General features: G+C 44.7%; 1 protein-coding gene across 1 annotated transcript in view; it reads right to left on the reverse strand.

Annotated features, from left to right (window-relative positions):
• The window catches only part of LOC139272557 (guanylate-binding protein 1-like), a 93,686-nt gene that overhangs the window by 55,983 nt on the left and 22,407 nt on the right, over positions 1-15,296 (reverse strand). The window contains exons 5-7 of the mRNA XM_070888614.1: positions 6,971-7,158; positions 5,660-5,902; positions 794-1,074 (exon numbers count right to left, since the gene is read on the reverse strand). Coding sequence (XP_070744715.1) covers positions 794-1,074; positions 5,660-5,902; positions 6,971-7,158 — 712 coding nt within the window. The remainder of the gene's footprint in view (positions 1-793; positions 1,075-5,659; positions 5,903-6,970; positions 7,159-15,296) is intronic.

Consider the following 15,296-nt stretch of genomic DNA (forward strand, 5'->3'; position numbering starts at 1 on the left):
GGTTCTGATCGAGAACAAAGGTATCCTCATCCAAACAAAAATCCAGTGGTTAAGCTTGATTTGTAAATCGGGCAAAATAAGTCCATATCTTTTGTGATGTATAAACATGTAAATTAAGTATGATGACTGTTTGTTATAATTACTTCTTCATTAAGGAGGGAGAAGTGTAATATAGTTCATCTAGTGGACTACAGTTCCAGATAGTGGACTACTGTGGTAATGCAGCCATTGCTGTAAATGCAATAAAGTCATCAGGTGACAGGTCACCTGACAAGCTCCTGTGTAGAAGCCACTTTGAGAAGTCTGTGTGTGTGATGTCGTAAGGAATATACCACAGGTACATGGAGAGTAACATTTTCCAATGATGGGTGGAGTCTCGGTCAAGAGGATATAACCTTAAAATCAGAGCTAGGCCATTCAAGAGGTTCGGAAACACTTCTTCACACAAAGGGTGGTAGAAGTGTGGAACTCTCTCCCAGAAAAAGCAGTAGCTGCCAGCACATTTTTATTCTGAGATGGATATATTTTTGCTAGCCAAGGGGTTAACAGGATATGGAGCCAAGGAAGGCAGATGGAGTTAGCATATAGTTCAGCCATGATCTCATTGAATGATGGAGCAGGCTCTATGGGCTGGATGGCCACCTCCTGTTCATGTGTCCTACAGATGTGGCCTGACCTGCTCAGTGGTTTCCAGCATTTTCTGATTTTATTCATTCTGAGTATTACTGGTTTGCTACCTGTCCCAGTTCCAGCGCTGCGCAAAGGGGGCAACAGGAGCTTGAAGATTGCTCACCTCCATCTCCCGCTGGTATTTCTGATCCTCATCATGGAACGAACGTTTCATGAATATTGTAATAGCCTCTTTCTCATGTTGGCAATAAATATTGGAAAGTTCCTCCACAGTTTCGGAGGGAAACTTCATAGTTTTCTCCATCATTTCCTGGAAGTATTTCACGGCATCGGCGAGCGCTTTGCTGTTTTCAATTTTGGCGAGACTTGTCACGGCGTTGTCAAGGCAGGGTATGTTCCCGCTGTGGAGGGAATCCACGTATATTTCCAGCAGAGCAGCAAGCACTGCAGGGGTCAGAGAGTTAATTTTAGGTCAGAAATTCAAGAATACAACGCCTTCAGTCCTGTTACTGCAAACTGCTCGCTGTAACACTCCATTACTGCTCCCTGTAACACTCTCCATTACTGCTCTCTGTAACACTCTCCATTACAGCTCCTTGTAACACACTCCATTACTGCTCCCTGTAACACTCTCCATTACTGCTCTCTGTAACACTCTCCATTACAGCTCCTTGTAACACTCCCCATTACTGCTGCCTGTAACACTCCCCGTTACTGCTCCCTGTAACACTCTCCATTACTGCTCCCTGTAACACTCCCCATTACTGCTCGCTGTAGCACTCCCCATTACTGCTCCCTGTAACACTCCCCATTACTGCTCCCTGTAACACTCCCCATTACTGCTCCCTGTAACACTCCCCATTACTGCTCCCTGTAACACTCTCCATTACTGCTCCCTGTAACACTCCCCATTACTGCTCCCTGTAACACCCTCTTTTGATGGAGTGGTTAATTAATTATTATTAGCTCATGGTACTTTTCCAGTCCAGACATTCCTATGTTTCTATAATCTGTGTCAGCCTCCATAGAAACATAGAAACATAGAAAATAGGTGCAGGAGTAGGCCTGCACCACCGTTCAATAAGATCATGGATGATCATTCAACTCAATACCCTTTTCCTGCTTTCTCTCCATACTCCTTGATCCCTTTAGCCGTAAGCCCCAACATCGGGAACATTATTCCTGTCCAGTCCCGTCAGAATTTTCTATGAGATCCCTCTCATCCTTCTAAACTCCAGTGCATACAGGCCCAGTCGATTGAGTCTCTCTTCATATGTCAGTCCAGCCATCCCTGGAATCAGTCTGGTGAACCTTCGCTGCACTCCCTCAATAGCAAGAACGTCCTCCCTCACATTATGAGACCAAAACTGAACACAATATTCCAGGTGAGGCCTCACTATGGCCCTGTACAACTGTAGTAAGACCTCCATGCTCCTATACTCAAATCCCCTAGCTATGAAGACCAACATACCATTTGCCTTCTTCACCTGCATGCCACATTTGAATGACTGATGTGCCATGACACCCAGGTCTCGTTGCACCTCCCCTTTTATTAATCTGTCACCATTCAGATAATAATCTGCCTTCCTGTTTTTGCTACCAAAGTGGATAACCTCACATTTATCCACATCATACTGCAGCTGCTTTGCATTTGCCCATTCACCTAACCTGTCCAAGTCCCCCTGCAGCCTCCTAGCATCCTCCTCACAGCTCACACCGCCACCCAGCTTAGTGTCATCTGCAAACTTGGAGATATTACACTCAACTCCTTCATCTAAATCATCGATGTATATTGTAAATAGTTTGGGTCCCAGCACTGAACCCTGTGGCACCCCACTAGTCACTGCCTGCCATTCTGAAAAGGACTCGTTTATCCCGACTCTCTGCTTCCTGTCTGCCAACCGGTTCTCTATCCAGGCCAGTACATTACCACCTTTTTTTGCTTTAATTTTGCACACCAATCTCTTGTGTGGGACTTTTGACACCACATCCACTGGTTCTCCCTTGTCGACTCTACCAGTTACATCCTCAAAAAATTCTAGAAGATTCTAGAAGCAGGATTTCCCTTTCATACATCAATGCTGACTTGGACCGATCCCGTCACTGCTTTCCAAATACGCTGTTATTTCATCTTTAATAATTGATTCCAACATTTTCCCCACTACTGATGTCAGGCTAACCGGTCTCTCAATCCCTGTTTTCTCTCTCCCTCCCTCCTTTCTTAAAAAGTGGTGTTACATTAGTTACCCTCCAGTCCATAGGAACTGATCCTGAGTCGATAGACTGTTGGAAAATGATCACCAATGCAGCCACTATTTCTAGGGCTACTTCCTTAAGTACTCTGGGATGCAGATTATCAGGCCTCGGGGATTTATCGGCCTTTAATCGCATCAATTTCCCTAACACAATTTCCCGCCGAATAAGGATTTCCTTCAGTTCCTCCTTCTCACGAGACCCTTGTTCCCCTAGTATTACCGGAAGGTTATTTGTGTCTTCCTTCTTGAAGTCAGACCCAAAGTATTTGTTTAACTGATCCACCATTTCTTTGTTCCCCATTATAAATTCACCTGAATCTGACTGCAAGGGACCTATGTTTATCTTCACTAATTTTTTTCTTTTCACATATCTATAGAAGCTTTGCAGTCAGTTTTTATGTTCCCAGCAAGCTTCCTCTCATACTCTATTTTCCTATTCCTAATTAAAATCTTTGTCCTCCTCTGCTGCATTATAAAATTCTCCCAGTCCTCAGGTTTGCTGCTTTTTTCTGGCCAATTTATATGCCTCTTCCTTGGATTTAACACTATCCTTAATTTCCCTTGTTAGCCATGGTTGAGCCACCTTCCCCGTTTTATTGTTTACTCCAGACAGGGATGTACAATTGTTGAAGTTAATCCATGTGATCTTTAAATGTTTGCCATTGCCTATCCACCGTCAACCCTTTAAGTATCACTCGCCAGGCAATTCTAGCCAATTCACGTCTAACACCATTGAAGTAACCTTTCCTTAAGTTCAGGACCCTAGTCTCTGAATTAATTGTGTCACTCTCCAACTTAATAAAGAATTCTACCATCTTATGGTCACTCTTCCCCAAGGGGCCTCGCCAAACAAGGTTGCTAATTAGTCCTTTCTCATTACACATCACCCAGTCTAGGATGGCCAGCCCTCTAGTTGGTTTCTCGACATATTGGTCTAGAAAACCATCCTTTATACACTCCAGGAAATCCTGCTCCATCGCATTGCTACCTGTTTGGTTAGCCCAATCAATATGTAGATTAAAGTCGCCCATGATAACTGTTGTACCTTTATTGCACGCATCCCTAATTTCTTGTCTGACTAACTTGATTGAATATTTTGAGGACGTAACAAGGAGGGTCGATGAGGCTAGTGCGTTTGATGCAGTGTAGATGGATTTTGCAAAGCTTTTAATAAGGTCCCACATGGCAGACTGGTCATAAAAGTAAAAGCCCATGGGATCCAGGGGAAGTGGGAAGCTGGATCCAAAATTGGCTCACAGGCATGAAGCAATGGATAATGGTTGATGGGTGTTTTTATGACTGGAAAGATGTATCCAGTGTGGTTCCACAGGGCTCAGTACTAGGTCCATTTCTTTTTGTGGTATATATCAATGATTTAGACTTGAATGTAGGGGGTATGATTAAGAAGTTTGCAGATGATACAAAAGATTGGTTGCGAGGTTGATAATGAAGAAGAAAATTGTAGACTTCAGTAAGATATCCATGAACTGGTCAGGTGGGCAGAACAGTGGCTAATGGAATTCAATCCTGAGAAGTGTGAGGTAATGCATTTGGGGAGGGCTAACAAGGCAAGGGAATATGCATTAAATGGTAGGACACTGAGAAGTGTAGAGGAACAAAGGGACTTTGGCGTGCAGCTCCACAGATTCCTGAAGGTAGTAGGCTAGATTGATAATGTGGTTAAGAAGGCATATGGAATATTTGCCTTTATTAGCCGAGGCATAGAATACAAGTATAGGTAGGTTATGCTTGAACTTTATAAAACACTAGTTCGGCCATAACTAGAATACTGCGTGCAGTTCTGATCACCGCATTACAGGAAAGATGTGATTGCACAAGAGAGGGTACGGAGGAGATTTCTGAGGATGTTGCCCGGACTGTAAAATTTTAGCTATGACACAGATTGGATCGGCTGGGGTTGTTTTCTTTGGAGCAGAGGAGGCTGAGTGGAGACCTTATTGAGGTGTATAAAATTATGAGGGGCCGAATTGAGTGGCTTGAAGGACCTATTTTCCCTTGGCAGATGGGTCAACAACCATGGGCATAGATTTAAAATAATTGGTAGGAAGTTTAGAGGGGCTTTGAGGGGAAATTATTTCATCCAGAGGCTGGTGGGCGTCGGAAACTCACTGCCTGAAAGGGTGGTAGAGGCAGAAACCCTCACCACATTTTAAAAGTGGTACACTTGAAGTGCTGTGTCCTACAGGGCTACGGACCAAGAGCTGGAAAATGGGATTAGGCTGGATAGCTCTTGGTCGGTTGGCACGGACACAATGGCCTCCTTCCGTTCTGTAAATTTCTATGGTTCTTCTATGATCCTATGATCAGGATTCAGAAAAGATGGAATCGTTTGGGAACTGCAAATGGATGATAACATGGTCACTTTCCCTGTCCCGTGAGCAACATGCAGTCAACAGTATCACTTCCACATCTCTGTGTAATGACTCAAGAGTCTTGTTATGTAAACTGCGTCACCTGATCCATCTTTATTTGTGCCCAAAGTACACACGTGACATAGAACCCGCGCTTATATACCAGTGACCGTGCTCACGTGCCTACAGCCCGATGATCTCCAAAGGTGGCGCCCTCTGGTGTCTGGTGATCCTAAGCATCAATACATAACACTCTGTAACCAGATCTCAAAGTCCAAATGTGACTGTACTACTCAGACGAACTGTACAAGTGGACACAGGTGGAATTGTCTGACGGCCTTTAACTATATCTGTATCTACCTAAATTCAGTTTTTGACATCCCACCCAGAGCCCCTACTTACTTGCACCAGTCAGGTCTGTGCCAGGTGGGACCATCTTTGCTTTTACATTATCATAAACATATTGACAGAAGCGGTTGGTCTCCTCCACAAACTCCTGGTCCAGATTCTGATCTGACATTTGCTCAAGCGTCTTCATGTTCTTTCTTGTTGTTGGGCTGACAAACACAAAACATTTCCTGGAGGAGAAGTAGTCTCTAATGCACTTTCTTGGCTCATTGTAATGTGAAGGTTGGCGACTCGAGTCTGAAACGAGATATAACATTTCTAGTACTTTCTGCATCGATTTCTCAGGAAGCTTCTGTGCACACAATCATTTATTTTCATTGTTAAACCAGGTGAAGGTGCAAGGTTCATTTTGTAGGACATTGCCAAGGCCAATAAGGATTGGGAGTGATGATGGGGTCAATCAGGAAGAGGGTTAGTTGATGTCAAGCTTGCATTTGAAAAGGCTGGTCATTGTTAGAGGATCAAAAGGTCAAGAAAGGCAAAGAGTTGAACAGAATTCAGAAGCTTGAAATGTATGAGTCAGAGAGGAAGGGAGGAAGGGAGGTAGAGAGGAACAAACATTCATTGATACAGGTGTGTGAGAGAAGGGTCAGATAAATGTGAAGATCAGGTTGGGAGGATGGGCATGGTAGTATAGTGGTAATGTCACTAGACCAATAATCCAGAGACCTGTAGTAATGATCCAGAGGTATGAGCTGTAGTAGCTGTGGAATTTAAATTCAGTTAATTAAAAAAAAATCTGGAATATAAAAGCTAGTATTTGTAATGAAACTATTGATTTGTCGTAAAAAAATTCCTGCCAATTTCCTGCACTTTGCCGCACTGTCCCCATTTCCCTTGATTCCCTTAATATACAAAACTCTATCTTGGACATACTCACTGACTCAGCATCCACAGCTCTCCAGGATAGAGAATGTCAAAGATTCACCACAGTCTGACTGAAGAAGTTTCTCCTCATCTCAGTCCTAAATGGCCGACCCCTTATTCTGAGACTGTGACCCCTAGTTCTAAACTCCCCAGCCAGGGGGACACAGCTACCCGGTCAAGCCACGTAGGAATTTTATGTTTCAATGAGATCTCCTCTCATTCTTCTAAACTCTAGAGAATATAGGCCTAGTCTACTCAATCTCTCCTCATAGGACATTCCTGCCCAATCCCCTTGATATACATTAGAAGAGTTTAAATGGAGTTCTGAGAGATTATCACAGAACTAGGAGGCTAAGACACGTAAGGGGAGCTGAGAGGGATTCACTTTCTCAGATGAATTTAGGCTCTATGTATTCAGAATTGTACAAGTCTTCCCACCTGGTTTCAATATGAGAGCATGCTCCAAATAGTCGTCCGCTGACACCTCCTCTCCATTGATTTCGAGATCCAGAGTGAAATCGCGCACAGCCCAAACAAAGGTGGGAAAAAATCTTACAAATTCTTCTCCGGTTTCCGCTTCTGCCCCGGATTCAACTTTAATGCACTGGGTGAGTTGAGTCACAAAACTAAATATCTTTCCATCAGGAAAATTTCCATCTGTTTCAGTTAAATATCAAGCCCTAGATTTCCTGCCCTCCCTCCTTTGGATTTTCAGGATTGCTGGGCCAGGCAGGGCTGGGAAATGGCTTTCGGTTGTTGTGAAATGAAAGGTACGGTAGCATTGTGTTACTGGACTAGTGATCCAGGGGTGTGGACTAATGATCTGGAGACGTGAGTTCAAATCCCACAATAGCAGCTCATTAAATAAACCTGAGGTGAAAAGCTGTGTCAGTAATGGTGACCATGAAACTATCAGATTGTCATAAAAACCCATCTGGTTCATGAATGTGCTCCAGGGAAACTAATCTTCCGTCCTTACCCAGTCTGACCTAATGTGACTCCGGACCCACAGCAATGTCGTTGGCTCTTATCTACCTTCTGAAATGGCCTATGACAAGCAATAATAAGAATAAAATCGGACGGACCACCCGGCATTGACCTCGGCTCTGGATTCAGACATGACCAAGGCAAACCCAGCCCAGTTGACCCTGCAAAGTCCTTCTCATTAACATCTAGGGACTTGTGCCAGAGCTGCCCCACAGGCTAGGCAAGCAACAGCCTGACATAGTCACACTCACAGCATCATACATTTCAGACAATTTCCCAGGCATCTCCATCACCATCCCTGGGTATGTCCTGTGCCACAGGACAGACCCACCAGAGGTGGTGGCACAGTGGTATACAGTGGGGAAGGAGTGGCCCTGGGAGTCATCCACAATGACCCTGGACCCCGTCAAGTCCTGCTGGCATCAGGCCAAACCTCCTGCTGATTACCACCAACTGCCCTCCCTCAGCTGGTGAATCAGTACTCTTCCATGTTGAACACCACTTGGAAGAAGCACTGAGGGTAGCAAGGACACAGAACGTACTCTGGGTGGGGGATGCCAATGTCCATCACGAATGATGGCTCGGACGCATCAATACTGATCGAGCAGTCCGAGTCCTGAAAGACATAACTGCCAGACTGAGCCTGTGGCAGATGGTGAGAGAACCAACACAAGGGAAAAGAACTACTTGATGTAAGAACATAAGAAGTGGAGCAGGAGTAGGACATTCGGCCCTTCGCGCCTGCTCTGCCATTCAGTAAGATCATGGCTGATCTTCGACTTCAACTCCACTTTCAAGCCTGATCCCCATATCCGTTGAATCACCTAGTCCAAAAATCGATCGATCTCTTGAATACATATAATGATTCAGCATCCATGGCCCTTTGGGGTGGAGAGTTCCAAAGATTCACAACCCTCTGAATGAAGAAATTCCGCTTCAGCTCAGTCTTAAATGGCCAACCCCTTATCCTGAGCCTATACCCCCTAGTTATACACTCTCCAGCCAGGAGAAGCAACCTCTCAGCATCTACCCTGTCAATCCCCCTCAGAGTCTCAGATGTTTCAATGAGATCACCTCTCATTTTTCTAAACACCAGAGAGTATAGGCCCAATCTACTCAATCTTCCTTCATAAGACAACCCTCTCACCCCAGGGCTCAATCTAGTGAACCTTTGTTTCACTGCCTCTAAAGCAAGTATATCCTTCCTCAGATAAGGAGACCAAGGGCTGGAAATTGGCCTTTGTCCCAATTGGGGGCGGTAATCTTCCGGAGCCAGTACTTCCTACAGCCAGCCTGGAAGTCCCGCTCCCGACACGGAATTAGGCCGTGCGCCCCTCAAGGAAAGGGAAGGGCCACTGCGCACTCTGCAGGCCCTTTGCTGGCCACCACTGGGCCACGGACACGTGCAACTGGGACCCAGAACTGAGTGCTGGGCTGGGCAATGGTCGATGCGAAGGCCGCCATTGTCGGGCAGACCCGTGAAGCTGGCGTTGACATCCTCCTGCAGCAGCCTCGTGTCCGACGGAACAATTTCCCCCATGGGGCGTGGGTGGAGAGGGGTCAGCCCGCACGGTGATGATGACATCGCCGGGCGCGCACCGGCCCGGGGTGCAAAGCGCAGCGCTGCTGGGACAGCGCCCCCCCCCCTCCAAACCTCCGGAGTCATTTCCCCAGAGGCGCTACAGCCCCTGTTCCCCGGGTGAAAACATCATCGTGCCCCACGAGCACCCCCTGGAGGCCCTCCCGGGACTATAAAAGGAGGCAATTTCGGCCCCCCAGAACTGTCCACAGTACTCCAGGTGTGATCTCACCAAAGCCCTGTACAATTGTAGCAAGACTTCCCTACTCTTGTACTCCAACCCTTTTGCAATAAAGGCCAACATGCCTTTTGCCTTCCTAATTGCTTGCTGTATCTGCGTGCCTAGCTCTCTGTCCGAGGACACCTCAACCTCTCTGAACACCAGCATTTAATAGTTTCTCAGCATTTTAAAAAATCTGCTGTTTTTCTATTCTTCCAATCAAAGTGAATAATAACCTTGTATATCCCCACATTACACTCCATCTGCCACCTTATTGCCCACTTCCTTAACCTGTTTATCGCTGTGGAGGCTGTGTCATTGAATATATTTAAGGCGGAGATGGACAGATTTTTGAGCGATAAGGGAATAAAGGGTTATGGGGAGCGGGCGGGGAAGTGGAACTGAGTCCATGAACTGATCAGCCATGATCTTATTTAATGGCGGAGGAGGCTCGAGGGGTCAAATGGCCGACTCCTGTTCCTAATTCTTGTGCCCGCCTCACATTTTACTTTCCTACCTAGCTTTGTATTGTCAACAAACTTGGACGCATTGCACTCGGTCCCTTCATCGAAGTCATTACTATAGATTGTGAATAGCTGAGGCTCCAGCATGGATCCTTGTGGCACCCCACTAGTTACCGCCTGCCAACCTGAAAATGGCTATTTTTATCCCCACTCTCTGTTTTCTGTCCATTAACCAATCCTCTATCCATGCTAATATGTTACCCCCAACCCCATCGGCCCTTATCTTTTGGAAATCCAAATATATAACATTCACAGGTTCCTTTTTATCTGCTAGTTGTGAAAGGGAAATCATGCTTGACAAATCTCCTAGAATTTTTTGAGGATGTAATTAGTAGAGTGGACAAGGGAGAACCAGTGGATGTGGTGTATTTGGACTTTCAAAAGGCTTTGAAAAGCTCCCACGCAAGAGATTGGTGTGCAAAATTAATGCACATGGTATGGGGGTGGATAGAGAACTGGTTTGCAGACAGGAAGCAAAGAGTCAGAATAAATGGGTCCTTTTCAGAATGGCAGGCAGTGACTAGTGAGGTGCTGCAGGGCTCAGTGCTGGGACCCCAGCTATTTACAATATACATCAATGATTTAGAAGAAGGAGTTGAATGTAATATCTCCAACTTTGCAGATGACACTAAGCTGGGTGACGGTGTGAGCTGTGAGGAGAATGTTAAAGGGTGCAGGGTGACTTGGGCAGGTTAGGTGAGTGGGCAAATGCATGGCAGATGCAGTATAATGTGGATAAATGTGAGGTTATCGACTTTGGTGGCAAAAACAGGAAGACAGAATATTATCTGAATGGTGACAGATTAGGAAAAGGGGAGGTGCAACGAGACCTGCGTGTCATGGTACATCAGTCATTGAAGTTTGACATGCAGGTACAGCAGGCGGTGAAGAAAGCAAATGGCATGTTGGCCTTCATAGCTAGAGGATTTGAGTATAGGAGCAGGGAGGTCTTACTGCAGTTGTACAGGGCCTTAGTGAGGCCACACCTGGAATATTGTGTTCAGTTTAGTCTCCTAATCTGAGGAAGGATGTTCTTGCTATTGAGGGAGTACAGCGAAGGTTCACCAGATTGATTCCCGGGATGGCAGGACTGACATATGAGGAAAGACTGGATCAACTGGGCTTGTATCCACTGGAGTTCAGAAGAATGAGAGGGGATCTCATAGAAACATATAAAATTCTGACGGGATTGGACAGGAAGAATGTTCCCGTTGCTGGGGAGTTCCAGAACCAGGAGTCACAGTCTAAGAATAAGAGGTAAGCCATTTAGGACCGAGATGAGGAGAAACTTCTTCACTAAGAGAGTGGTTAACCTGTGGAATTCTCTAACACAGAAAGTTGTTGAGGCCAGTTCGTTAGATATATTCAAAAGGTAGTTAGATATGGCCCTTACGGCCAAAAGGATCAAGGGGTATGGAGAAAAGCAGGAAAGGGGTACTGAGGTTGAATGATCATCCATGATCTTATTGAATGGCGGTGCAGGCTCGAAGGGCCGAATGGCCTGCTCCTGCACCTAATTTGTATGTTTCTATGTTTCTATCCTCAAAAACTTCGAATAAATATGTTAAACATGATTTCTCTTTCATAAAACCATGTTGACTGCCTAATCTTTTATGATTTTCGAATAATGGATTCCAGCATTTTTCCGACGACTGATGTCAGGTTAACTGGCCTGTAGTTCCTTGTTTTCTCTCTCCCTACTTTCTTGAATAGTGGGATTTTATTTGCTATCTTCCAATCTGCTGGGACTGTTCTAGAAAATCACAACCAATGCATCCACTATCTCTGCAGCCACATCTTTTAGAACGCTGGGATGTAGGCCATCGGGTTTAGGGGAATTGCCAGCTTTTAATCGCATTAGTTCCTCAATAAGAACATAAGAAATAGGAGCAGGAGTAGGCCATACGGCCCCTCGAGCCTGCTCCGCCATTTAATACGATCATGGCTGATCTGATCATGGACTCAGCTCCACTTCCCTGCCCGCTCTCCATAACCCCTTATTCCCTTATCGTTTAAGAAACTGTCTATCTCTGTCTTAAATATATTCAATGACCCAGCCTCCACAGCTCTCTGAGGCAGCGAATTCCACAGATTTACAACCCTATGAGAGAAGAAATTTCTCCTCATCTCAGTTTTAAATGGGAAGCCGCTTATTTTAAGATAATGCCCCCTAGTTCTAGTCTCCCCCATCAGTGGAAACATCCTCTCTGCATCCACCTTGTCAAGCCCCCTCATAATTTTATACTTTCGATAAGATCACCTCTCATTCTTCTGAATTCCAATGAGTAGAGACCCAACCTACTCAACCTTTCCTCATAAGTCACCCCCCTCATCTCTGGATTCAATGTAGTGAACCTTCTCTGAACTGCCTCCAAAGCAAGTATATCCTTTTTTAAATATGGAAACCAAAACTGTACACAGTATTCCATGAGTGGCCTCAGCAATTATAGCAAGACTTCCCTGCTTTTACACTCCATCCCCTTTGCAATAAAGGCCAAGATTCCATTGGCCTTCCTAATCACTTGCTGTACCTGCATACTAACCTTTCGTGTTTCATGCACAAGTGCCCCCAGGTCCCGCTGTACTGCAGCACTTTGCAATTTTTCTCCATTTAAATAATAACTTGCTCTTTGATTTTTTTTCTGCCAAAGTGCACAACCTCACACTTTCCGACATTATACTCCATCTGCCAATTTATTGCCCACTCACTTAGCCTGTCTATGTCCTTTTGCAGATTTTTTCGTCCTCCTCACTCATTGTTTTTCCTCCCATCTTTGTATCGTCAGCAAACTTGGCTACGTTATACTCTGTCCCTTCCTCCAAGTCATCAATATAGATTGTAAATAGTTGGGGTCCCAGTACTGATCCCTGCGGCACCCCACTGGTTACTGATTGCCAACCCGAGAATGAACAATTTATCCCAACTCTCTGTTTGCTGTTAGTTAGCTAATCCTCTATCCATGCTAATATATTACCCCCAACCCCGTGAACTTTTATCTTGTGCAGTAACATTTTATGTGGCATCTTGTCAAATGCCTTCTGGAAGTCCAAATACACCACATCCACTGGTTCCCCTTTATCCACCCTGTTCATTACATCCTCAAAGAATTCCAGCAAATTTGTCAAACACGACTTCCCTTTCATAAATGCATGCTGACTCTTCCTGACTGAATTATGTTTTTCCAAATATCCTGCTACTGCTTCTTTAATAATGGACTCCAACATTGTCCCAACCACAAATGTTAGGCTAACTGGTCTATAGTTTCCTCCTTTATCTGCCTCCTTTTTAAAAAAAGTACTTTCAATTATATTAATTACTTTAATTTTCTCACTCTTATTAGCCCCTTGGTTCACCACTATTTTGGTCTGCTTTTTGTGTCTTCTACTGTGAAGACAGATAAAAAATTTTGTTTAAAGACTCTGCCATTTCCTTATTCCCCATGACAATTTCACCTGTCTCAGCCTCTAAGGGATCAACACTTACTTTTACTGCTCTCTCCCTTTTTACATATTTGTAGAAGCTCTTACAATATGTTTTTGTAGTTCTTGTTAATTTACTCTCATTCCATATTCTCCATTTTTTCAATTTTTTGGTCATCCTTTGCTGGTTTCTAAATTTCTCCCAATCTTAAAGCTTACTACCATTCTTCACAACATTTTAAGCCTCTTTTAATAAAAACATAGAAACATAGAAAATAGGTGCAGGAGTAGGCCATTCCGCCCTTCGAGCCTGCACCACCATTCAATAAGATCATGGCTGATCATTCCCTCAGTACTCCTTTCCTGCTTTCTCTCCATATCCCTTGATCCCCTTTAGCCATAAGGGCCATATCTAACTCCCTCTTGAATATATCCAATGAACTGGCATCAACAACTCTCTGCGGCAGGGAATTCTACAGGTTAACAACACTCTGATGAAGAGGTTTCTCCTCATCTCAGTCCTAAAGGGCCTACCCTTTATCCTTAGACTGTGTTCCCTGGTTCTGGACTTCCCCTACATCGGGAACATTCTTCCCGCATCTAATCTGTCCCGTCCCGTCAGGATCTTATATGTTTCTATGAGATCCCCTCTCATCCTTCTAAACTCCAATGGATAAGGGCCCAGTTGATTCAGTCTCTCCTCATATGTCAGTACTGCCATCCCAGGTATCAGTCTGATGAACCTTCGCTGCACTCCCTCAATAGCAAGAATGTCCTTCCTCAGATTAGGAGACCAAAACTGAACACAATATTCCAGGTGAGGCCTCACCAAGGCCCTGTACAACTGCAGTAAAACCTCCCTGCTTCTAGACTCAAATCCCCTAGCTATGAAGGCCAACATACCATTTGCCTTCTTTACCGCCTGCTGTACCTGCATGCCAACTTTCAATGACTGATGAACCATGACACCCAGGTCTTGTTGCACCTCCCCTTTTCCTAATCTGCCGCCATTCAGATAATATTCTGTCTTCACATTTTTGCCCCCAAAGTGGATAACCTCACATTTATCCACATTATACTGCATCTGCCATGCATTTGCCCACTCACCTAACCTGTCCAAGTCACCCTGCAGCCTCTTAGCGTCTCCCTCACAGCTCACACCACCACCCAGTTTAGTGTCATCTACAAACTTGGAGATATTACACTCAATTCCTTCATCCAAATCATTGATGCATATTGTAAAGAGCTAGGGTCCCAGCACTGAGTCCTGCGGCACTCCACTAGTCACTGCCTCCCACTCCAAAAAGGACCCGTTTATCCCGACTCTCTGCTTCCTGTCTGCCAACCAGTTCTCTGCCCAATACCATGTGCTTTGATTTTGCACACCAATCTCTTGTGTGGGACCTTGTCAAAAGCCTTTTGAAAGTTCAAATACACCACATCCACTGGTTCTCCCTTATCCACTCTACTACTAGTTACATCCTCAAAAAATAATAGTTTGCCATGGATGAATCACTTTTATTTCTCAATGAAGTGTCTATTCATTGAGAATTTTGGAATATTTCTTTAAATGTTTGCCTCGGCTTATCAACCATCAAACCTTTTAATCTAATTTCCAAATCTAACTTCACTAACTCCTCCCTCATAGCTATTAAATCGGCTTCATTTAAGTTTAAGATTCTTGTTCCGCATTTCAGTATTTCACTCTCAAACTCAATGTCAAATTCTGTCATATAATGAACTCTCTTCTCAGAGGATTCTTCAGTGTGAGATTACTAATTAACCCCGTCTCAGCGTGAGTCGGAGAGGCGGCAGTCGGCGAGAGGCGGGAGCAGTGTGGAGAGGCCTATAAAAGGCCCAGCTCCAGCCGGGAGAAAAAACAAAAAAGAAGTAGAAAGAAATCAAAAGGTGACTTCACAGCCAAAGGGGTAAGTGATTGGCTGGTGATTGGTGAGTAGCTTTTCTTTTTCTTTTTTATATCAGTAAGTAACCTGTTAACAGTGTTGTCAGTATCTAAGGGTTAAGTCAAGGCAG

This window comes from Pristiophorus japonicus, chromosome 9 (genome assembly GCF_044704955.1).
Source record: "Pristiophorus japonicus isolate sPriJap1 chromosome 9, sPriJap1.hap1, whole genome shotgun sequence".
In the NCBI taxonomy this organism is placed as follows: Eukaryota; Metazoa; Chordata; class Chondrichthyes; family Pristiophoridae; genus Pristiophorus; species Pristiophorus japonicus.